The sequence below is a fragment of the Antechinus flavipes genome, chromosome 3, assembly GCF_016432865.1.
Source record: "Antechinus flavipes isolate AdamAnt ecotype Samford, QLD, Australia chromosome 3, AdamAnt_v2, whole genome shotgun sequence".
In the NCBI taxonomy this organism is placed as follows: domain Eukaryota; kingdom Metazoa; phylum Chordata; class Mammalia; order Dasyuromorphia; family Dasyuridae; genus Antechinus; species Antechinus flavipes.
In genome coordinates, this window is record NC_067400.1 from 172,210,918 (window position 1) to 172,235,975 (window position 25,058).

The 25,058-nt window shown below is 35.9% G+C and overlaps 3 protein-coding genes across 6 annotated transcripts in view; 1 reads left to right on the plus strand and 2 right to left on the minus strand.

Annotated features, from left to right (window-relative positions):
* The window catches only part of DCUN1D2 (defective in cullin neddylation 1 domain containing 2), a 29,289-nt gene extending 25,597 nt beyond the window's left edge, over positions 1-3,692 (minus strand). The window contains exon 1 of one of the 2 annotated variants that reach the window (XM_051984244.1): positions 349-3,692. In XM_051984244.1, the coding sequence (XP_051840204.1) occupies positions 349-378 (30 nt within the window). In that variant the 5' untranslated portion in view covers positions 379-3,692. The remainder of the gene's footprint in view (positions 1-348) is intronic. The other variant, XM_051984246.1, reaches the window with a different exon arrangement.
* Positions 3,693-4,899: 1,207 nt separating this feature from the next.
* On the minus strand, positions 4,900-8,506 carry LOC127557090 (uncharacterized). Its single transcript, XM_051990548.1, has 3 exons — positions 8,385-8,506; positions 7,547-7,979; positions 4,900-7,346 (listed from the first exon to the last, which is right to left on the minus strand). Exons 1-3 carry the CDS (start codon positions 8,504-8,506, stop codon positions 6,972-6,974), a joined length of 930 nt encoding a protein of 309 aa, XP_051846508.1. The 3' UTR covers positions 4,900-6,971.
* The window catches only part of TMCO3 (transmembrane and coiled-coil domains 3), a 66,664-nt gene continuing 49,288 nt past the window's right edge, over positions 7,683-25,058 (plus strand). For 2 of the 3 annotated variants that reach the window (XR_007951758.1, XM_051984242.1), the window contains exons 1-2: positions 7,741-7,831; positions 21,426-21,941. Coding sequence is in view for 2 of the 3 variants with exons in the window: in XM_051984242.1 (XP_051840202.1) it covers positions 21,498-21,941 (444 nt within the window). In the remaining variant the exon portion in view is untranslated. Of the gene's footprint in view, positions 7,832-21,425; positions 21,942-25,058 lie in introns of all 3 variants that reach the window. The other variant, XM_051984243.1, reaches the window with a different exon arrangement.

Here is a 25,058-nt window from a genome sequence, read left to right on the forward strand (position 1 = left end):
AAGCCAGGGAGGGGCTAGTGGAGGCGGGGGAGCTGTCCAACGAGCCCGGGGGGAAAACCGAAGGCCAAAAAAGGCGAAGGCAACGGCCGGTGTCAGTTCTCACATCTCCAGCCCGCAAGGGCCCCCTCCCTCTTCGCCCCGCCCTCCCCTCCCCTCCGGCCGGCGGAGGGCCCCCCCCCCTCTCAGCCCCTCCCGATGACCTTCCCTCCTCTCCTCCACTCTCCTCACCGCTCCCGGCAGCAAACCCAGCTCCACCCTCATTGCGATCTCCCGAAGGAAGGGAAGCAAAGAGATAACAGATAAGGTGGAAGAAGATTCGCAGCAGGGGGCGACGCGGGGTCCACCTACCATTTTAACATCAGCGCTCAGCCCCAACATCTCCGCCCAGCGACTCGCCGCTAGCGCCTTTCGCGCAGGCGTAGCCTCCCTCTGCCCCGCCCCCTCCCGCCAGCGGAGGCGCGGAGGCTAGGACTCTTCGGCCCGACAGAGCTTGTTGGCCGCCCGAAAAACGAGCCGGGTCACTACGGCTAGGAAGACATGAAAACGGGGGTCGAGCTTGACAGTCCGAGGTGGGGACGGCTTTATTAGGTTCTGTGGGCATCTCTCACTTTCCCCGAAATTGGGAGAACACCACGCACGTTCTTCTTAGGAAGAACTTCTAGGGATGCAGGAACTCCAGGACGAGTACGAGTACACTAAGCGTGTTGGGGATATAGGACTACAATTCCCGACATGCCCCGCACCTACTGTGGCCGATGTGGCTGACCGATCCTCAGATCTTTCTGGCGGCTATGCGGCCCAACATACTGGACGCTCTCTCCTTCAGCACCATTTAATCACTTTATTTTGCCTTTGAAAACTTTTATGAAAAATTTTCCAATAAAGCAGCATCTTCAGAAAATTTAACCTGATTCTTAATAGGGAATTTTGCTCCTACACTTTCTTTATAAATACTCAGGTGTACAAACAACGAAATTATCACTATTTATACTCTTAAAATTGCCAGAAATAGCTTGCATTCATTATCTTATTTGATTGTGAATTAATTTTTGGTCATTGTGTTCAGAAACCTTTTACTGTTGCCAAATTTTTCATGACTCCCCCTCCTCCCATAGTATTAACCCACAGTTTTAAGAAGCTTTGCATTAGAGTACCTATGACTTCTCCAGAATCTTGTCATTTTCTTCTGTTAATTTAGCATGGCTCCTAAAAATTGTATTTTAAATTGCACTTACCTAATTATTACCAATTTAGAGATTTTTTTTTCATGTAGCTGTTTATAATTTCAGTGTTTTACTCTAAAAACTGCTTGTTCAAAACCTGACCATTTATCAATTGGGGAATGGCACTTAGCCTTATAGATTTGCTTCAGTTCCCTACATATCTTAGAAACGAGAAACTTACTGCAAAATCTTTTCCCTTAGTGTCCAGCTTCTAATTTTAAGTTTTATTGTTTGTATATAAATAGCATTTCTGGTACAATATTGAATAGTAATGATGATAATGGATATACTTTTAGCTTTACTAAAAATCTTTTTAATTGTATTTAATCAAAATTATCCATTTTACCTCATGAAGATCGCCCTCATTTGGTCATGAACTCTTCCTTTATTCATAAATATAACAGGTAATTTCTTTTATGGTCTTGTAATTTGTTTATGGAGTTATGCTTTATGTCTAACTCATGTAACCATTTTGAGCTTATCTTAGTATACAAAATGAGATGTTGGCCTAAATCTAGTTTTTGCTACTGTTTTCTACTTTTTCCTAACAGTTTGTTTAATAGTGAGTACTTCCCTCCATGACTGCCATCTTTGGGCTTATCAAACACTAGATTATTGTGCATTTGCTTCAGTATATTGTATACCTAATCTATTTCACTGATCAATATAGAACTAACATCATCCAATATCAAATTCTTTAGATCAGATCATCAAGATGAGGTATTTCCTTGTCATTTCTGTCCCGATTTCCAGATCCCTACTTTTATTTTCCCCATTCATTTCCTTAATATTTTTGACCCTTTGTTCCTTCAGATGAATTTTATTTGTTCTAGGTTTATAGTTTTTTGATCATCTAATTGGTATGGCACTGAATAAATAAATTAAGGAGTATCATTTTTATCATACTGACTAGGTCTACCCATGATCTACTTCTCCATTTATTTGGATCTATATTTGTGTAATATGTTTTATAATATTTTTAATGTTTCTGTATTTGTCTTAGCAGATATTTCGTACTGTATTTAGTTATTTTAAATGAAATTTCTCTTTCTTCCTATTGGATTTTGACGGTAATGATGGGGGTGAACCCTGAAACTGTGTTCCCTTTAATGTGTAAAAGAAGGGAGATTCAAGGTCTCAGGCTCTCTCCTAGGAAAAGCATACTTTCCCCAGACAACGCCCTCTCAAGTTAAGTGATTTTATTCAGTTGGAGACCTTTCAAGCAGAATTTGTTTCTGCCTAAGGAAGGATCCTTCTGTCCCATTTTGCCACAAGCTTTAATTTTCCCAATTCTATAGCTCCTCATCCCTCTCTAGACATCTCTAGAGATGGAGATGATAAAATGCTCCCTGATTAAGGAGACTTTTGTCAAACCCCAAGAATTCCCATTTCCCTGAGAGAATTCTGCTCGAGCCTGGGACTCCATTGAACCAAATCTTTCCTGGAAATTTTTGGGTGTCCTAGCTATAGAATGAATAATAAGAAAACGCTTTACCTTGTCCAGATTCTCAGGGATTCCTGTTCAGGGAATCAAAATTATGAGGTACAAACAATGAGGTAGTGGTAGTAAAGAAATGTGAGAATTAGGGTGGGGAATGCCCTCTGGTCAGCGCAGGTCCAATGCTAAAGAATTCACAAACCTGAAAAGTCTGTATGGCAAAAGGGAATTTTACTGTTCACTAAGAAGCCAGTCTGTTAGGAAGATAGTCTTCTTAGTGGCAAAAGGTCCTGTCAGGAAAATAACAAAGGTTAACACTAAGAAGAGAATATCTTCATAGTGGGCAACAGTCCAGACAGGCAGCTTTGCCAAGAAGGGAGCTTCCTTGACAAAGCATAATCCTCTTTCAGATTTCTGCAAAGATTTGGGGTTCAGAGTTGTCTTTTATTAGCAGTCTGAGGCTCGGGCTTCAATCAATGCCCCAAGCCTAGATTTCCAGTTGAAAAGAGAGTACTTATCTTGGAGTTTGGAGCCACTCAATAGGATTATTAGACCAGATCTCCAACTGAATAAAATCTCTTAACTTGGGAAGGTGTTGTCTGGGAACGGTATGCTTTTCCCAGGGGAAAGCCTAAGACCCCGAACTTCCTTCTTTTACAGATTAAAGGGGACACAATATCAGGGTTCATCCCCATCAGTAACATATAGAATATGAATTATTTCTATGGGTATATTTTATATCCTGCAGCTTTGCTGATATTATTGTTTCAGTTACTTTATCTACTCTCTAGGATTCTAAATAAACAATATATCATCCAAAAAAAGTGAGTTTTGTTTCTTCTTTGCTCTTGCGTATTTTTTTAGTTTTATTTGTTAATACTGAATTAGAAATGGTGATAATGGATATACTTATTTCAATCCTGATCTTACTGGAAAGGATTCTAGCCTGTCTCCATTATAGTTAATGCTACCTCTTGATTTTAGATAGCTATTATCTTTTTAAGGAAAACTGCTTATTTCTAACTTTCTAGTGTTTTTCAGTTGGATTGGGTATTGTATTTTGTTAAGAAATCTATTAAATTTATTAAAATGATAATTTAATTTTTAGTATTTTTGTCATAAAATTAATCTTATAGAACCCTTATTTGCCTATTTTAAAAAATAACAATATTGGAATAAATTTTTCTTTAGATAATAAGTGAAATTTGCTCACAAATCCATCTAATCCTGATTTACTTTTTGTTTTTCCCTTTGGGAATTAATTTATGGTTTGCTCAATTTCTTTTTTCTAAAATAGGCCTACTTAAGGATTCTTTTTATTTTGTTAATCTGAGCAGTTTATATTTTTATAAATTTTCTTCCATTTCATTTTAATTGTCGATTTTATTAGCAAGTAATTGGGTAAAATACTACCTAATATTTGCCTTTATTTCATCTTCATTGGTTAGGAATTTACCTTTTTCATTTTTGATACTAGTAATTTGGTTTCTTTAAAAAAAAAAAATCAAATTAACTAATGGGTTAACTATTTTATTATTTTGTTCTCCAAAAGCCAAGCCCCTGATTTTTAAAATTTAACTTTTTTCCTTATGATTTTGTTAATCTTTCTTCTGAATTTTAAGGCTTTCTATCTTTGTTTTTAAATTGCTGGTTTTCTAATTTCTTAGTTGCATTCTCAAATTGTCGATTTGTTCTATTTTTTTTTAATATGAATTTAGAGATATAAAATTTTCTCCAAGTACAGCTTTTGTAACACATCACATATTTTGGTATGCTATCTCATTATTGCCATTATTTTTAATAAAATTGTTTCTATGATTTTTTTCCTCTTGATCCACATGATCTTTAGGAATATTTGATTACAATTAATTTTAATCTTCTCTGTCAAACATCCTGTATTGACTGTAAATTTTTATTGTTTTATGGTCAGTATAAGATGAATTTACTTTTTCTGCATCTATTTATGAGATTTTTATGTCCTAATGGTCAATTTATGTGAAGGTACTATATAACAATAACAATAAGTATACTCCTTTTTATTCCCATTCAATATTCTCAGAGATCTATCATAGCTATGTTTATAAAATTCTACTAAAATTCTAAGTAATTTCATTTTATGGTTAGATTTATCTAAGAAATATATAGGAATATATAGGAAATATCTAGGAAAGATATACTGAAATACTCTTAATAGTTTTTCTATCATGTTCCTCTTTAATTGAATGCTATGACAAATATGGAAATATGTTTAGAAGAAATGTACATATTTAAACTATTTTTAGTTTCTATTTATTGTTTAATTAGGTCTATTTTTGCTTTTTATTTGTCTGAAAATGATTGCTCTTTTTAACTTCAGATAAAAATAATACATTCTGTTCCAGCTCCTTATTTTAACTCTTATGTGTATTTTTCTGTTTCAGGGCTTCTTAAAATTTTCCACTTGTGATCCATTTTTGCCCAAGAAATTTTTATATGACCCGAGGTACCTGGATATATAAAATAGATTTATTGATAATAAGTCATAAATTTATTTTTAAAACATTATTTAAATTTAAAACAATTTTACCATTTATTAAAAATGAAAGCAAACTTATATACTGTGATGGATGTGCTTGTTTATTTTTACATAAATAATTAAACTGGCATAATATTTGATACTTTTTCTGTTGTCAAATTTTTCATGACCAACATAATTCAGTTACATGACCGCATATAGATTTGCTACTCACAATTTAAGAAACTTTATTGTATTTCAAATGTGTTTCTTGTTGTACATATATTGCTGGATTCTTATTTCTAATACAATCTGCTATCCTCTTTTCTTTTAACAGCGAGTTTATCCCATTCTCAGTGACTGCTAACTCCATTTATTTCCTTCTATCCTATTATACTCTTCCTTCTCTTTTTTTAATCTTTACCATCCTAAAGAGTCTGTTTTGTTTCTTACTATAGCTTTCTTCTTACTCCCTCTTTCCATTACTTTTTTCCTTTCTATTTCCTTGTTGGGCAAGATGTTTTTCTACACTCAAATGACTATGTGTATTCTTAGCTCTTGGTTCCAGTATCTCCTACTCTGTTCAAACTGCCCCCTTTGCTATATATTCCATTTATGTGAAAAAAGATTCCGCATTCTTTCTCTTACTTCCTCTTTTCCCTCTCTCAGTGCATCCTCTTTCCTATCCTTGAATTCTTTTTTTTTGATTATCTAAACATAATTATATCCAGGCCCACTGTCTAATTGGAGTCCCTTTAAGATACCTGGTTGATGACAAAGTTCCAAAATGGGAATGTAAACATTCTAATTTTTAAAATCTCATTATTTTTTGCCCATTTACCTTTTTATGCTTCTTTTGACTCTTATGTCAGATTTTTTTTTATTCAGTTCCAGTGTTTTCATCAAGTATGTTTAGAATTCTGTTTCATTAAAGATCCATTTTTTCTTTTGTAGGATTATACTGTTTTGATGGATAGATTATCCTTGATTGTAAATTCTCTGCTTTTTAGAATTTCATAATCTAGTTTCTCTGATGTGATGGTCTCTTAATGTTATAAGATCCTGACTATGGCTCCTCAGTATTTGAATTCTTTCTTTATGGTTTCTTGTGGTATTTTTTCCTTTATCTAGAAGCTCTCCATCTTATAATATTTCTGTAAGTTTTCATTTTGGAGTTGTTTTCCGGAAATTCCCAAAGACTTGTTCAGTTTCTACTTCTGATTCTAAGATTTCTGGGCAGTTTTATGATTTATTGAAATATATATAGGCTCTTTTTTTTGTTCATGAGTTTCAAGTAGCCTAATATTTCTTAAATTATGCTTCTTCAACCTGTTTTCCAGGTCAGTTTATCTATGAAATAGTTCACATTTTCTTCTTTTCCCTCCAAAGTTTTACTATGGAGTTCTTTTTTGTTTGCCAATTCTAGACTGCTTCTAGAGTTTGGACTGCTTCACAATTGGGAGGGTTCAGGGGACCGGCAGAGAGGTGTAGCCTAAATTTCAACTCTTTTACTTACTGTTACTTTCCAAGCTTGGTGTCCCCAAAAGGTTATTTGGGAAGGCATATCTGTAGGTTCACTACCCTCCTCACCCGAGCTCTGCAAGTCCCAGACCTAGGTTTTGGGCATATTGATTGTCTTGAGTCAGATCCAAAGTTTCAGCAGTCTGCCTAAGGACCCTCAGTGTTAGCCCACGGACAGGTTCTGTAAGTTCAGAGCCACAGATCTGCTCCCTCCCTCTCCTACCTGCTTGGGTCACGAATCCTTTTCTAAGTGATTTCTGATAGGCTTGGCCAATGGCCTAAAGACTAGACGTAGTTACTGCTCTGCTTCTGGACTCAACAACTCAGCTTTGGAACTTGTTCCTTGCATGGAACATAAATGGCTGATGATGCTCCTTCCTACACCGGCACTCAGTGGTTTAGAAATCCCTGGGCTTTTTTTTCCACCCGGGTACCCAGTATCTTTCCATCCCTGGTACTGGAATTCTCCCCACATGTCCGCATATCTTCCGGTCACCTCCACCCCACCCCGGCTGGAAAATGACTCACTGTGACCTTTCCCTGGCGTTCCCCCGAACAAATTCACACTGGTTTGCTTTCCCGAAGGTTGTGGAGAAGGATAGTGGTCAGCCGGACTCATTAGCTTCCTCTTACTCCCGCCATGTTGACTCCGCCTCTCCAGCGTCCACTCCTAAAGGGGAGGAGTCAGGCGAAGCGGACCCCTTCTTTCCTCTTTCCTCTAATCCGCCCCCCTTTCCTAGAGGTACCCCTTTTCACTCTCCCCCACTCTCTCCCGGCTTGTGCCTAGATTCTGTTTGCGTTGGGAAAGAGGGGCGGGGAGTCACGGCGGCAGCGCCACGGTCACTTCCCGCCCTTGCAGACCTGCCTCACCTGGTAGAGAGATGCTGGAGAGGAGAGCTGCTGGTCCTCGGGCTCCCGTGACTCCCTCTTCACGTCCTCCCTCTCCCCACCCCTGTCCCGGGGCTGCGGCTCTGTCCCGCCCCTCCCGCCCTGGCAGCGGGGTGAGGTCCGGGAGTTCAGACTGCCTTGCCGAAGCCGGGGGCGCAGCTGGTGAAGGAGCAGGCCCCGCCCAAAGAGGTGAGGACGATTCTCTGGCTCGGCCTCGCGGGGCTCCCGGCGCTCCTTCCTTCGGCCCCGGGACTTGGGCCTCCGCGGGTACGGCCTGGGCCTCCTTCCTTCCCGGGACCCGGGGAAGCCCCAGGGCTTGGGCTGAGTGGGTTTGTGTATGTGTGGGGGCGAGTGGTGTTGGTGAATGTGGGGCTGGACACTCCGCGCCTTTTCTTCCTTGGGTTTAAAACGGGTTCTTAAGTTAGGGTCCGAGGACAGATTTCAAGGGGTCCACGGACTCGGAGGGTGGAGTGGCGATTGTGGTCGAAACAAAGTAAACATTATTTAATATAAATAATTGGTTTACTTTCTAATTCCGGGTACTTATTTTGTGCGTTTAAAAACATCCTTCCACTGGACTTCGACAAGGGCCTTTGGAACCTGAACCCCAAAATGTTAAGACCCCTGGTTTAAGCGGTCTTTGAAAAGCCTTAATTTCGCCAGCACCTCTAGCACCCAGCCAGTCCTTCCTGCTTGCTGGACGGGAATGATGTTTACAATCTCAGGGCACCGATTAGGGAGGGCTACCGAAGCGCTCGCTTGTTGGAGTGTTGTCGATGTTTCTCCTCAAATGGTGACACGTAACCACCCTAAGGCTTGCCCAGGTGAATGATGCAGTCGGCCAGGAGCTTGGAGACACTTCCTTAGCCCCAGCTCCAGACCTCCAGAGACTGCTGAGACCTTAATACAACCCAGGCAGGGGTTTGAGCTAAGATTGTTCATCTCCTGGAACACTTCTTACCTACTGAAAAGTCATTGGGCTTTTATGAAGCTAGAACAATATTGGACAGATGAGGGAACAGACTAGAGAAGTTAAATGATTTGCTTCAGATCTCAAAATTAGCTCAATCCCAGGGCTCCTGGATGCTAGTTCCATGCTCATCATCAATCCGTCTTACTCGTTGATAATTATCTTTTTTATTAGTCCTCATTTGGACTGTTCTTGCCAAAAAGCCTCTGCTTTTTTTTTTAAGCTTGATTATTAGTGATTAACAACTTTTATTAGTAGCATACTGAATTTTTCGTCAAAAATTTTGAATTGATCTGATTATATCTATTAAATTGTTCTGATTTTCAAAAGCCATACATTTGATTTCTTTTTAAAAAATAAATTTCTATTGATATCTTTTAATTTTAAGTCACTTAAATTTCCCTTGGATGCTACCCTTCCTCTTCTGAAGTGATTCCATATAACAGACTTGTTAAAAAAAAATTAGGAAGAATGACCTTCGACTTCTTTAAAGGAGTAGGAAGAATTGCTCTCATATCTCTTATCCATTTGATTCCTTGACATTTTTCTTTTTTTGTTGTTGTTGAACTGATATGTGAGAAAAAAATCCATAAAATTATTCAACTTTATTCCAGCAGATAAGAAATTTTAAGAGTGACTGATCAATATTATAAATAATTGTACAATTTTTAGCTAGAATTAGATCATTTTCTTAAATTTTTAATATGCATGTTTATATATTACTTTTTCAGCCTGCTTTTGTTTACATTGCTAGTGACCTCTTGCAAAAATGAGATTCTGTATAATCAATTCTTAATTATCTACAAGAAGAATTTAATCCAAATTTAATCTCTAATTTACAAGCCTAGTCAGGTAGTTTCCCCACTTCAGAATCTTCAGTAATATTCTATTACCTACTGAATAGAATATAAACTCTACTTCAGCCCTCAAAGTCCTCCATGATGTGTCTATCCCAGCTAGATAGGCAGCTAGGTGACACAGTAGATAGAGTGCACATTGTACATTCATTTATTTCCTTATTTTATCTTCTGATGTTCATGTATTTGTATATGCCATTCTTTTTTTTTCATATATCTGCTTGTTGAAATCTCTGCTGATAACTTTATCTGTGAAGCCTCTTGAGCCCCAAGCTAAATAACTTCTTTTCAATCTTTCATGCTTTGCTAGTTGACTTTTCTAGACACTGACCCTGGATTCAGAAGACCCGAGTTCAAATCCCAGTTCAGATGTGGATCATTTTTGTGACCTTGCATAAGTCATTTAAGTTGACGGAGCCCTAGTTTCCACATATGTAAAATACAGATGATTGCTATTTACCTTATAGGATTGTTGTGAAGTTCAATGACACGTTTTGTGTAAAATGCTTTATAAGTCTATCCCCATTCCTCTCTTTAACCTTACCCCATGCTATTCCCTCACTCTATCTCTATTCATATGGATAGATTAGATTAGAGATGACTTCTAGGGAGTGAAACTTATGACTTTGCCTAGCTCTCCCTCTTGTAAGTCCAATTCACTTGCAAATTATGGCATCACCTTCCCTACATCTTGGTTCTCCTTGAGAGTGCCCCATTGGGGACCCAAGTAGCAATTCCATTTGGGCAGTGCAACCCCTCTCTCCCTCTCTTCCCTTCTTTTCTTCTTTTCTTCCTCTCCTTCTGCCTCCTACCTTATGCACAAAAGGTATCATTTATCGTATCCTTACCTGCAGGTGCTTCACCCAATGGAATGTAAATTTTGAACAGTGAAGCCTCAAAAGATACCTTGGGATTTAGTGACTAGATTTTTTTTTTTTTTTAAGAACCATGCTTTAAACCCAAATCACTCTGGCTGTCATTATTTGGCCAAAATTGGTGCCAATACAAGTCTCACTTAGTCAGTGTTTGAGTCCTGATGGCTCGGAGTTGGTGGAAATAGCAATTGTTTCTGGTTTTGCCAGAAATCATAAGGGTCTTTCCCTCCCAGATTGATTTTTTTTTAACTATGTAAAAGAGGTCATTTTTTGTCTCACCTCTTATCTAGTCTTAATCACTGAATGGATGTTGCCTCAGTCAAACTGAGATCTGGAAAAAAACCTTAGTTTAAAAAGGCCAAGTCTCCCACTGTATCCAGGGCCATCTCCAGTCATCCTGATCTATCTTTTGTCATTGGATCTGGGTGGTTCTGGAGGAGAAAGTAAAGCTGGTAACTTTTCACAACTCTCCCTCACTTCAACCCAATTCACTGATGTCATGGGCTTTTGGGGGGATGAAAGACAACAAATTTTAAGGCACTATAAAAGTAATAGCTATCATTTTTATTAATCTTCCTGGGCCTCAGTTTCCTTATCTATAAAATGAGGAAGGTGGGGGTGGAATTGGACTAGATGGTTTCTTTCAGCTTCAGATTTATGTTTAGATGGAGGTATTCATGGTTTTAAAATAATGCTTCCTTTCACTTTTGCCCATTTATTGAACGATGTAATGGGCTGAGGCTTGAGTTGATGCACTGAGGTCCCAAGCACATGAGGCTAAGTAGTAATTGGACCATACTCTATTAATATATAAGCTTGGAGAAAAAATGGCCCCCACCCATTCTTTGTGCAAGTCCTGATGTGTTGTATAGGAAATGACGATTTTGGTGGGTGGAGGCAGGGGAGTGGAAAAGGAAGGGGAGGAGAGATTTTTGGGATTGGGATTGTCATTGCCACGGTTGCCTCGGGTCGTGTCTCTCTCTGTTAGCTGGCTTCCTGTCGCAACTGCCTATATTTGCTATCGCAATCTTTATTCACCTCTTCACTTCAATAAATATTGAAGATTTTCCCCTTAACCTGAATTCCTGACTCCGGCTGATTTTAAATATGTGGTCATTACAGAACATTACCCAGTTTTTTCCAATCCAATGAATATTAAGCATCTACTCAATGCAGTGATAGTGTGGTATAAATATATTTATATATATTATAAAATATTATAAAATAAATATGTATTTATTTATAGTGGGATAAATATATTAGTTGCCAAAAAGCCAGGAAAACCTGTCATTTGTTGACTGGCATTAGTCAAGAGAGTTTGTTTCCTATAACCTGTGAAATCCTACATCTCTTCTTTATCCTTATTGTATATTAGATGTCTTGCTACATATTGGGGCTTTTTTTTTCTTTTGAACTAGACCTTTGATTTCATTGATGTCTTTTCTTAGTGAGGGAACTGTCTCCACCAATTTAGATCAGCATGCATTCTGTTCTCTATAGTCTTAGAGAATTGCCTAGTAAATTTAAAAATCAACTTTTCCATGGTCACAGAGTTACTAAGTCTCAGAGTTTGTACTTGAACCTGGGTCATTCTTGACTTCAGTGCTTCTTGTTATTGTTGTTTGTCCTTTGTTCTAAAAGGAGACCATACCATCTAGGAAGTGATGCTGTGACATGCAAGTGAATTAGATTTAAATGAAAGAGGGCTATACAAGGTTACCTGCCTCACTTTCTTCTCTAGAGCTATATGGCATATGAAAACATGTTTTAAATCACTATCGAATAGAGAAATGCAAATTAATATAATCCCGAGGTACTACTTCATATCTCCCAGATTAGCTAAGATGACAGGAAAAAATAATGATAAATGTTGGAGGGGATAAGGAGATGGCCCTGGATAAAGTGGGAGACCTTAAGTTTTATCCAAACTGGGACCTCTTGGGTCTTGGCCTGGACCCTATTGTTGGCCAATCCTTGAGAGTCAGTGATTTGGATTTAAGCCTTGGTGCTTAGTTAGTAAATTCCAAGATATCTTGGGAGGATTCAGTGATCCCCCCAAAAACTGTTTTAAGAGCATCTGTACCTAAAAGATATGACACTTTATGTGGGCATTAAGAAAGGGAAAGGAGAGAGGAAGAGAAAGAATTTCCCAACTGACCAGTTCCAATGGGACAGCTCTTATTTACGTTTTAGAGAGGGAAATGGCAAATTACGCCAGTGTCTTTGCCAAGAAAATCCCTAATGAGTGCACAGAGTTGGATGGGACTGAAATAATAGCAACAACAAAGTGCTAGGGATACAAAGACAAACATGAAAAAAGGCCTTACTCAAAGGAGTTGACATTCTGCTAGTGGTATAAAACGTGAATATATAAGTATGCATGATTATTTGAAGATAGAAGAGAGTTATTTCTAAAATATATAGGGAATTGACTCAAATTTATAAGAATATAAGCCATTCCCCAATTGATAAATAGTTAAAGGATATGAACAGACAACTGTCAAATGAAGAAATTAAAGCCATTTCTAGTGAAATGAAAGCATGCACTAAATCACTATTGATTAGAGAAATGCAAATTAAGACAACTCTGAGATACCACCTCACACCTCTCAAATTAACTAAGATGACAGAAAAAGACAAGTGTTATGGGGGAATGTGAAAATGGTATACTAATGCATTATTGGTGGAGCTGTGAAATAATCCAATCAATTTGGAGAGCAATTTGTAACTATGCCCAAAGGGCTATAAAAACTCCATTATCCTTTGATCCAGCAGTGTTTCTACTGGGTCTATATTCCAAAGAGATTATAAAAGAGGGGAAGGGGCCTACATGTGCAGAATGTTTGTAGCAGTCCTTTTTGTAGTGGCAAGGAATTGGAAATGAAGTAGATTTTTCTCAACTGGAGAATGGCTAAATAAGTTATGGTATATGAATATAATAGAATGTTAATTGTTCTATAAGAAATGATGATTTCAGAAAGGCCTGGAGAGATTTACATGAACTGATGCTAAGTAAAGTGAGCAAGAACCAAGAGAACATTATACACAGAAACAAGATTATGTGATGATCAAATGTAATGGATTTGACTCTTCTCAACAATGAGGTGATTCAAGGTAATTCCAATAGACTTGTGAGGGAAAGTGCCATCCACATGCAGAAAGAGTACTATGGAAATTGAATGTGGATCAAAACAATATTTTTACCTTTTTTGTTGTTGGTTTTTTTTTTTTTCTTTCTCATGGTTTTTTCCCCTTTTGATCTGATTTTTCTTGCACAGCATGAAGAATATGGAAAGAAGAATTGTAGCAATTTAACCTATATTGGATTGCTTGCTACCTGGGGAAGGGAGGCGGGAGAGTGGAGGAAACAGAGAGAGAAAAATTTGGAACAAAAGATTTTGAAAGGTGAATGTTGAAAACTGTCTTTGCATGTATTTGGAAAAATAAAATACTATTGGGAGGGGGGAAAAAAGATAAGAGTGTACTGGGGACACCAGGAAAGGTTTCCTATAAGATCTTTGCCTTGACCTCTCAGAAAGGTTTGGCTCTTACCTGAGGGATTAACCTAACTTGTTAAGGATTAACATAAAGATGAAACTATATGATAATGCTGACAGTGCCTTTCTTTGGAATACTAAATCCATTTAAAATAAACTTTTTGTTTTCTGATTAGTATAGAACCAATATTGGAGGAATTTTCATAAACTTAGCAAGCCTTCATTAGGTGTTTTTTTTTTTAAAAACATTTTTTAAAAAGCTTATTAATGTAACCATTTCATTAGAATTTTTCATATAATATGCCAATACCTATATGGGTATTTTTCTATGGGACTATTTTTTGGTAGTTTAATAATTTTTTGGCTGATTGGTTTTACTAAAAGAATCTTTGTTATACTTCAGTTTCAAAAGCTGAAAATAGACATGTTAGTGATTTCTATAGGATTTGCTAATAGCTCAGACTGAAAGAGTACTTTGCACATTTTTCTTTTCATAATTCTGTAGACAGATAAGAGCTACAACAATTAGCCTAAATTACAAAAATGCACTAAAACCACAATTTTGTATAAATCTTTTAGTTTTCAAGGATATATGGAAATGCTTTTTAAAAATTGTACAAGAAAAGGAAATCTTGTTTTATTATAGCATAGCTTTATTCACTTTAATAAATCTTCAGCTCTCTTTTTAGGGTGTGCCTTATGTTATATGGGAAAATTTTGTGGGTGTAGCCTTCAAGTATGTTTTCAACTTTAAGTTGGTTGACTTTGGACTATATCAAGGAAAAAGTTTGCAAACATTATAGCAAGGATTTAGTAACATTTACATAGCACACTTTATTTTTTATTTATAGTAAGTCTGTGAGAGAATCCAGCATTGTCTTGATTTTACTAATAAACTGAAGCTAATATTGGGCAATTTTTCCATAGAAACTGCTACAGCTAATTTACATGATTAAAATGCTATGAAATAAAAGGGCATTTCAGAAACTATTATTGAAATTATTGAGAGAGATTTAAAATTTCATAGCTATGTAATAAAAATCTTGAACCCAGCTCCTGCTCTTTTGTCTCATTATGACTTAGAGGTATTCTATCTGGATCAGTTCAACACAAGTGACTGGTAGGCATACAAGGTTTTTGAGAAGTTTTAAAGCAAAGATTTTAGAGGTTGTTCCATGGGAAGTTGGACTAAGACAACTACTGAAGTCCATTCCAACTCCAATATTTTGTAGTTCTGAGCATCAGCAAGGTGATTGGATTGTATTTGAATAATTTAGGTAGTTCCTGACAGATATCTTAACACAATTCTAGCTGGTGATGATAGGTTTGGTGGGGTGGAGAAGCCAAGGCAAATCAGGGAGGAACACAAATTAAGAAGAAATAAATAAAAAGGATGATGGATCAAAGAATAAAAGTCTAGAATATGGAGAAAGTAAAGAGAATGAAGGAAATTCTTTTTTTATTTTTAAGTAACTTTATTTTTCAAAATACATGCAAAGATAATTTTCAGCATTAACCCTTGCAAAACCTTGTGTTCTAAATTTTTCTTCCTTTCTCCCCATTTCCCCCCCTCCTTCCCCAGACAGCAAGTAGGTTAAATGTGCAATTCTATTAAACGTATTTCTATATTTATCATGCTGCACAAGAAAAATCAGATCAAAAAGGAAAAAGTGAGAAAAAAAGAAAAAGCAAGCAAACAATAAAAAAGGTGAAATTACTATGTTGTGATCCACATTCACTCCCCATCATCCTTTCTCTGGATGCGGATGGCTTTCTCCACGATAAGATTATTTGAATTGGTCTAAATCAGTTCATTGTTGAAAAGAGCCCAAGTCACTACAGTTGATTATCACATAGTAATCTTGTTGCTGTGTATAATGTTCTTTTGATTCTACTCACTTCACTTACCATCAGTTTATATAACTCTCTCCAGGCCTTTTTGAGATTCCCCTCCTGGATCATTTTTTATAGAACAATAATAGTCCATAACATTCATATATCATAACTTATTCAGCTATTACCCAATTGATGGGCAGCCACTCACCCAGTTTCCAGTTCCTTGCCACTACAAAAAGAGCTGCTACAAATATGTTTGTACAAGTGGGTCCTTTCCCCTTTTTTATGATCTTTGGGATATTGGCCCAGTAGAGATACTGCTGTATCAAAGAGTATGCACAATTTGATAGCCCTTTGAATTTAGTTCCAAATTGTTCTTCTGAATAGTTGGTTTACTTCACAACTCCACAAACAATGTTTTAGTTTTACAATTTTTTCCACATCCCCTCCAATATTTATCATTATATTTTATTGTCATCTTAGCCAATTTCATAGGTGTGTAGTGGTACCTGAGAATTGTTTAATTTGCAAGGAAAGCCTTTTTAGAAAAAAGTAAAGAAAATGAAAAAAGCAAACAGTAGAAAGTGTAGAGAGAAGGGAGATTTTATTGGGGGGAAAAGGGGAGAATATAAAAACTAGAAAAAGAAATTAACTGATAAAGTAAAATTAGAGAAAGGAATGAAAAATGGGGTGAGGACAGATTTAAAGGGGAGGAGAAGAGCTTGTAGAAATAAAGAGTTATTTAAACAAAAATAATTGAAGAGTCAAAGTACCATCTTCAAAGAGGAATAGAAATAAAATTCAGAAAAAAATTTATATGCATACATATGACAAATGAAGGAAAATAATAAACCTAACTCATAATTTTTAGATCAAATTGGATTAAACAGTTTAGTACAATGAAAGTGTGATAGGATAAGAAAAGAAAACCCCACAATATTGTTTTATTCCCCCCAGAAAAAGACATGTACAATAAAAATAAATTGCTAAAACGAAATTTGCTTGTATTTCGGATGAATTAAAAAAAAAAAAAAAAACAAGCAGGAGCCAGTTATGTTTGCAAACAGAACAAAAGCAAAATTTTTAACAGCAATAAACAAATTATATTATACTGAAAGGAATCACAGGCAACAAACCGATGTCAATATTCCTCAAATGCTTTTATAAAGGAAAAATTAGCTCAAAGAAGGAAATTGTAGTGTTTCCATTTTTGACATCTCTAATAAAGATAAACAAGAGAGAAAATATGAATATAAATAAGTCCCTAGAGAAGCCAAGAGCTAAAAGATTTATAGTCTATTCTGAATGGGACTGCTAAGAACATTTTTTTTTAAACATTCATGGAGATATGGCTGATGTTGTACCAAATGATGTCACTTGGGCACCAGATGATGAGTATCAGGAGAAGCACCAAAACTTGGGGTCTGGTCCTGTGAAGAATTACAATGGTCATTCCCTTGGGCAAAAGACAGGTTTATTTAGGGAAGAGGTTCCAGACAAAATGATGAAATACAATAGTTACCCGGAATTGTAGTTATGAAGTAGAGTGGGAGAGTATATTAATTCTTTAGTTTGACTCTGCCCACCTCACCTTCTATTCAGGATCTTATCACATGGTACTTTTACAAAAATTGATAGATGATGTTGCAAAGAAATATAAAAAGACAGAATGAGTGACCACATCATCAGCAGCATAAAATGCATTAAAAATATTAACCAGTTCAGAGAGTACAAACAAAAAATGTAGACTTAGAGATTTAATAGCGAAATCCTAGATGCAGTTAAAAACATCAAGAGGAAAATGATATCCCCCCCAAACATAAGTTGATGAAATAGAGCATTTTTTCCAAAAAATTAGCCAAAATAAACCCAAAATAAATTCAAGAAGAATTGTTAAAAGTAAAAGAAGAAACAAATTAATTGGAAATGTTAAAAAATAATAAAGCAATAAAAACAAAGTTATATGAGACAAAATTGAATTTTAGGTAATGATTTAGTCTTCCCAAACTGCTCTGAATTTGTTGTGTTTATAAATTCTCTTGTAGTAATATTCCATCATATTCATTTACCACAATTTTTATTTAGGCATTCCCCAGTTGAAAGGCATTTAACTTGCAGTTGAGTAATTGAGACTGAGAAGTTAATAACTTGCCCAAGGTCAAACGTGTAGAAAGGATCAGAACTGTGACTCAAAGCAAGGTTATCTGACTCCAAATCTGACATAATTTAGCAGGTCATTCCTCAGACTTCAAAGAATATTTGTTCTTCTAGTAGATGTATTGTTTAAATAGGTACATAAATACATGATAATTTGACAAGGGAATCAGTTATAATACCCACAGAGATAGCAAAGTCTTCCTTAAGTGGAAGTGAGAGGTGAACCTTAAAATAAGTATTCTAACAGAGTTAAGGTCAGGGAGGGGCTAGGAGAGAAAAGGAAGGGTTGAAAAGTGAAATGAGTCTGCTGGTGGTGATAGTGATAGTGATGGTAGTTCCTCCTTATTCTTGGAGAGGACTAAACACATCTACTTGGTGTTGTCTTGACTTGCAAATGAATTGGATTTAAGTGAGGCAAGGCCCTGCAAAGTTATCAGCCTTACTCTATCCCAGAGTCAACACAAGAAATAGGTCAGGATGACTGGCAATAGCTCAGGATGTAGTAGGAGACTTTGGCCTCCAAGGTTTGAGGTTTTTAAAGTTTTTCCTAGGTCTCAGTTTATCTTATTCATTCAGTGGTTAAAAGCTAGGTAAGAGTTGATGCAAAAGATAACCTAGTTTGACTTCCCAAAAGAAGCAGTCTGGGAAGAAGTTTCCAGCCAGAATAGAAACAAATGCTATTTATTCTCTGAGCCATCAAAACCCAAACAGTGAGCTAGAGAGGGTTGAGCTTAGATCTATTATTGACCAATTAGTGAGAACCAGAGTGATTTTGGTTTAAAAGCATAATCTGGCAACCTCATTTGAATCTCAGTGGGCTTTTTCAAAGCCTGCTTTACTAGAGCTGACCATGGCAGTGCACACCTCAAATCCCAGGTACTCAGTAAGCTAAGAGGGGTGAATCTTTTGAGCTCAAAAGTTATGAGCAATAATAGGCTAAGCCTGGTATCAGTATGGTGATCTGAGGATTGGGGGTGGAGGATGGGTGTCACTAAGGTACCTAAAGGAGGGGTAAACTGACCTAGGTTGGAAATGAAATTGGTCAAAACTCTGATTAGTGGTGGGTCAAGCCTGTGGAAATCGAGTAAAATGAATTGATTCCATTTTATGATTCAGTTCTGGATCCAGTTCCCATTCTAGTCACTTATGGGTCTAATCCATTTTCTGTCTTGTGAGAAAAGTTTATTCACTTACAAAAATTGTGAGAAAGTTTTATTGCATCATTTGAACCTAGCCCTCTGTGACTAGGAAGCTGGATTACTTCTATCTCCTGTTTAACCTCTCAAGAGTAATGCAAGGAGTTTTCTCCCAATTACATATCTGAAGCAACTTTTACACCTTATCTGAAAAGAACACCTCTTTTTCTAATTTCATGGAGCTGTGCCTGTTTGCTCTCTTCCTCCCAATTTGGAAAGTTTCTCTAATTAGGAATCACATTATCTAATTTGGTATCTTGGTTAATTGCTTTTAATTGGTCTTATTTGACTAATTGTTTTTAATACATAAAAACCTGTCTTACTCTGTATTTAGGGTTTTTGTTCTGCCTAGGAAGAGTTCAATAGCTGGTTTATTATACCAGTTTTGCTAATACAGATTATTTCTTCAGTTATTATCTACCATAGACTCAAGAAAATATATTTTGTCCTTTTTAGAAGCCATTGAATTTTTTTGAATAAGAGAGTTCAATGGACATGCCTATGTTTTGGGAAGACCAGCCAGCCTAGAGAATAAATAAGAGAATAGAAAGATTTGAAGCCGAAAGTCTAACTAGGCTATTTCAGCAAGGTAATGTCAGTATGTAAGAATAGAAAGATTTGAGAAATATGGAAATAGAAAGCACAAGTCTTAGCAACTGATAAATTTAAAAGAGAGAGGAAAAGGGCTATGAATGACTGAAATTTCAAACCTGGGTGACTGGGAAGAAAATGGTGCCATCAACAATCAAGAGGGAAGGTCAAAGAGATCTGGTAAATCTTCATGTGCCACTGATAATATTTTTTGCGTTTAAGGTCCACTGTATATACAATCCTAAGTTTCTTGGAAAACTCCAGGCCACAAATTGCTATAATGCAATTGTTCTTTGCGTTCAGGAATATAGAATAAGCTGAGCTTAATAACATGTAGATCTCTCTTGACAAGAGAGCAGGCTAATAATGTCATTATCATTTCAATATCTCATTTAAATGTAGGTGATTTTGGAAATAATAGTTGATATTAGAATTTTTTTTTCCTTTTTTGAATTTTATTTTATTTAAAAAACAATAAGTAAAAATAAAAAAGGAATGCAAAACAAAATAAAACAAAACAGAAGAGAACATTGTCATGTGCCCAACAGAACATCAGGGACGATTCAAAATATATAACAACAAATTACTACTTTAAGAAAGTGGTGTGTGTGTGTGTGTGTGTATATAGATATATGTGTGTATATATATATATATATACATATACATATATATATACACACATATATAGTAGAAGAAATTATATTCATGCATGTCCATCTTTTCTTTACTTCCTTATAAATTGTTCTTTGAACACCTGAAGTGCACCTTTTAAACTTTTTATTGTTTTCCCTTTATCCCCTCACCCTCAAGCTATCTATAGTTAAGACATATTTATTTATACATATGTAGATATAAACATACACGTACATATCTATACACACCTTCCCCAACACACACACACACATATTTTTCTTTTTTTTTAATTAAAGCTTTTTATTTTCACTATACATACACACACACACACACACACGGCTAATTTTCAACATTCATCTTAGAAAATCTTGTGTTCTAAATGTTTCCCTTCCTTCTCCCCACCAAGGGGGAAATAGATAGCAAGTAATCCAATATTTGTTAAATATGTGCAATTCTTACATACATATTTCTACAAGATTTTAGAAATTGAAGAAAACAAGTATTAGGGTTTTTAACAATAAAAACCGTGTCTCTCTCTCCATCCTATTATCACCAATAAGTTGTTTTAAATAGTAGTTCTTGTTTTGTTAAGTTTTCTGTTATAAATTAGTAATGAGATGAACCTTGGAATTTGTTAGAATGTATGTTAATAAAGACCTAGAAATTTATATTTAAATACAAGTGATTGTTTTCAAAACTATTTTTATTAAATACCTAACTACAGGTATCCTGATGTAATGGTATTAACTGGTTCTATATTGTAAAGTGACATTCCGGTATTAGTTTCATGGGAGCAAGATTATAAGTCACCACAATGTGAAGTGTGTATACAGAATGCTTTTTGTAATTTGGATTCAAAACATGGAATAATAAAGACACATATAAGAGTTTGCAGAAATTTTTCATCTTGGAGTTCAGAATGATCGTCTATACCTGGCAATAGGTTTTCTTCCTGTATGACCCAGATTATTACAGCCTACTTTTGAAAAGTATGAACATTTAAAAAATAAAAACTAGTTCTTAAAATATTTTGCATCCAAGATACTGGATTAGATTTAGGGATCACCAGATTTTCTTTTAATACAACAGATAGATAGGGATTATAATAGTTCTAAGCAAGTAATCTTATATAGCTAATTTGTTAGAGAATATTTTTCTGGGTATAGCTTACTAATTTTGATGTACTATTGTCTTCATTCCATGTTAGTGAGTCATTGTGAATTGTACATGTATTTATTCTCTTTTTCAGCCCAATATGTGTTAAAATGCATATTTTAAATAACATCCATCTTTGGAATACCCTGTTCTGCAAAATTGGATCATGAAGGTAATGGGAAGAATTTGTCTTTGGATCTTGATTTCGCTGTTTCATTTGATAGTGTATGCTGCAGAACATGAAGATGTAGCAAAACATGCAATAAAGTTGCATCGCGGGAAAGGAGCCGCTATTACTCAAAGAAAACAATGGGTTCTAGACAATTGTAGAAAACTATCCGGTCTTCTTCGACAAAAGAATGTGGTTCTTAATAAACTAAAAAATGCAATTAGAGCAGTGGAAAAGAATTCTGGATTATCAGATGAAGAGAAACTCTTTCAGGTGCATACATTTGAAATTTTCCAAAAGGAATTGAATGAAAGTGAGAATTCAGTCTTTCAAGCTATCCATGGACTCCAAAGAGCCCTTCAAGGAGATTACAAAGATGTTGTAAACATGAAAGAAAGTAGCAGACAGCGACTGGAAGCTTTGAGGGAAGCTGCAATAAAGGTTAGTTCTTTCAGATTTTATTAAGTATTCAAAGAAGATGTTGCTAGGAAGAAATGTAGAGAAGAAAAAAGGAAAATGTTCTAGTATTTCATTACAGGTAAGACACCAAAAGTGTCTGCTTGGAAATTAAATGCCTTTAATACTTTAATATTCTCACATGTAACATTCTTCCCAGAATAACCAAATATGCAATACATTTCATGTCATGAAAGACCTTAGTACTAGTAATTCAAGTCACATTACCTATTCTGGTAATAAAAATTAAAGTAAAAATATATGGGAGGACAAAGTTTCATTTTCATATACATTTCATACATGCTGTTTACATTACTATCTCAATATATATTCATTATAGTTTGTTACAGTATTATTGTAATTGGCAACATTTTTGTTCATGTTTCTGAATATTTGCTTAAATTTTCCTTAGTTGTTGACTCATCCTTGTAAGAACAGTTTTAGTTACAATCAAATTCTCATTATGTTTATAGGACATCTTTCTATAATGACTAAATTGGTATAGATATGGATTAAAATTTAAAATTAAAACTGATAGTTAATTCTTTAATATTTCAATCCAATATTAAAACTTTAAGTGCTCAAAATTTATGAGGGAAACCCCATATCTAACCCTGAATATTTATTTATGGTAGAAGACTAGGTCAGGATTGGGGATTTTAGGGGCCTCTACCATATGATTTTTCACAGATGGGGGTCTGACTGTTCTGTGGTAGAGAAAATCCTATCATAAATCAGGAGGGGTCCACAGAGAAAAGATCTTTTAAGATGTGGACCCTCTAAGAAAGGAGGTTGCAGTTCTTCAAGATGAAGGACTTGTAAGAACTCTGAACAAGAAGACCTAAGCTTTTCTGAGAAGGAAGGACTCTTTCTAGATCAGGGTTTGCTCAAAGTGAAAGACCACCAAGTGTATCAGAAAGATTAGTGACAGTTAAGAAGGTGGTGTTCTGGAAGCCTCATTTTATCTAAGCAGCACCTGGCTTATTGAAGCTTTCCTCCCTGGCCTAAACAGTGTCTCATCCCTTAGAATTAGGAAAAGTTTCAGTTGATGGTACTGCCTAGATAAAATGCAACCCACAGCACTGCATTCTCAGCTGTCACCCATGACCATGGTATACTAGTGCTAGGACGGATGAGTGCTCATTTGTATCACTGTCCCAGAGACAGCCTGCAGCCTGTGACCCTTGCTCTTTCTTCTGCCCTTCCCTCCAACTACTCATTCCTTTACCTATATGAAGACACAACCAGTAAAAGACTCTGATCTATGAATGACAAAAAAGAGAAAGCATATCTCCTCCCCCAGAAATGCTTAACATTGTTTTTCTCCCCTTCTTCCCCTAGATGCAGGTACTTGGGGAAAGCTGCAGTCACTTTCCCCTAGTTGTGATGACTGCTGCTTCCATTTGGACAGTCCCTCTTAATCCTTCATTCTCACTTCTCTCACTATTTGAAGTGGTTTTGAACAAATTACTTAACTTCTCTGGGCCTCAGTTTCTTCATCTGTAAAATAAGGAATTTATATAGCTTGTAAGTCCTGTCCAGTTCTATGGATCAAGTATTTGTTAACAACTGCTGTGTGCCAGATACTTTGCTGGGAATAAAATAAAATAAAATAAAATAAAAAAGTTCCTGCTCTTATGATTACATTCTTTTGAGAGAAAATAACACATGTGCATATGTAAGTATATACAGAATAAATACATGGGAGTTAAATCCAAAGTGGTTATGGAAGAAACCTACTAGGGAATTAAAAAACACTTCATGTAGAAGATGTGCTTGAATTGAGTCTAAAAGGAAGTGAGTCATGGCCTAGATTTTAAACAGTTATTTTTGCCTAAGTATTCTCTAGCAGAAGTCAATCATCTTGGTTTTCTAGACTGGAAAATACTGGGACCTAGTGGCTCTTGGGTGATTTCCCTCTTCCTCTCTTGAATCTGGGGCTACTTAAGGATCCACATCCAAATCATGTTTATAAAATTTACCTTTTCACATCATTAGCTAATCTATAACAAAATCATCCAAAGTAATAGGGGACTTAGAGAAAAGAGGGACCTTTGTTTGGTATCTGATACTGATGCTCTAGAAGTAGGATAAGAAATCATTTGAGTCAGGCGGTGTTCAACAGTGGAAAGCTCACTAAATTTGGAATCAGAAGATCTGCTTCAAATCCTTGCTCTGCTATTTATCTACTTGTGTCATGTTCAGGTCATTTTTTCTGAACCTCAGTTTCTATAAAATGAGAGGATTGAACTAGATGATTTCCAAAGTCCTTTCTGTAAGCTATTCATCTTTATTTCATACATGAGGAAATTGATATTTAGAGAAGTTAATAATACCTATCTTGCCTTCTTCCCAGGATGGTTGTAAAGATTAAATGAAGTGATATACATACATACATGCACACACAGATGTATGTGTATGTGTATGTAGTGTTTTATGAATTTTTTTTTCTTGAATGAATGAAAAAAAGCATTTATTAAGCACTTACTATTATGTGTCAGGTAGTCTACTAAGCATTAGGGATACAAATATAAAGAAGACATTTCTTCTTTGAGTTTATATTCTAATAGGCAAAATTGGCATATAATAGGAGAGGAAATAGTGGGTGGGGCATTTTGATTTGAGGAGTCAGGCATGATGAGTGGAGTCATAGGCAACTGATTCACTTATCCTTTTTCATGAATAAATTATTGTTAGTTATTCCATGATAGTAAGTTAATTATAGTTGACATTTATAGAGTATTGAAAGTTGCCAATTATTTTTTAGTATCATGATAGATTAGTGAGATATATGTATATGGAGGAGGGGAGAATAGTCAAGTTATCCCTACTGTGGAAGGGAAAACAGGCTCAAAAATGTTGTAACTTGCCCAAGACAATTTAGGTGTAACTAAGTCCTTTCCTTCCTCTACAATATTTTCATATCTGTTTCTCCTTTGGATTCTGCCTCCCATGTCTATGGCTTTGCACTAACTATCCCCCATGCCAGGAACATTCTTTCTTCATCTGACTCACGGAATCCCTCTATTTGAAGAAACAATTGAAGCTCTGCCTTCTCCATGAAGCCAACTCTTAGTGCTCTCCCTTTCAAATACATTAATT

Bases quoted from the DNA above. Each gene is read 5' to 3' on its own strand.
- LOC127557090 (XM_051990548.1), bottom strand. From the start codon at position 8,506: ATGAACAATCTTAGCTCAAACCCCTGCCTGGGTTGTATTAAGGTCTCA. The intron at 7,980-8,384 runs GCAAGCCTTAGG...CCCTAACTTAAG, and splicing joins CGACTGCATCATTCACCTGG to AACCCGTTTTAAACCCAAGG. The intron at 7,347-7,546 runs GTGAGGCAGGTC...CCTCCCCTTTAG, and splicing joins CTCCAGCATCTCTCTACCAG to GAGTGGACGCTGGAGAGGCG.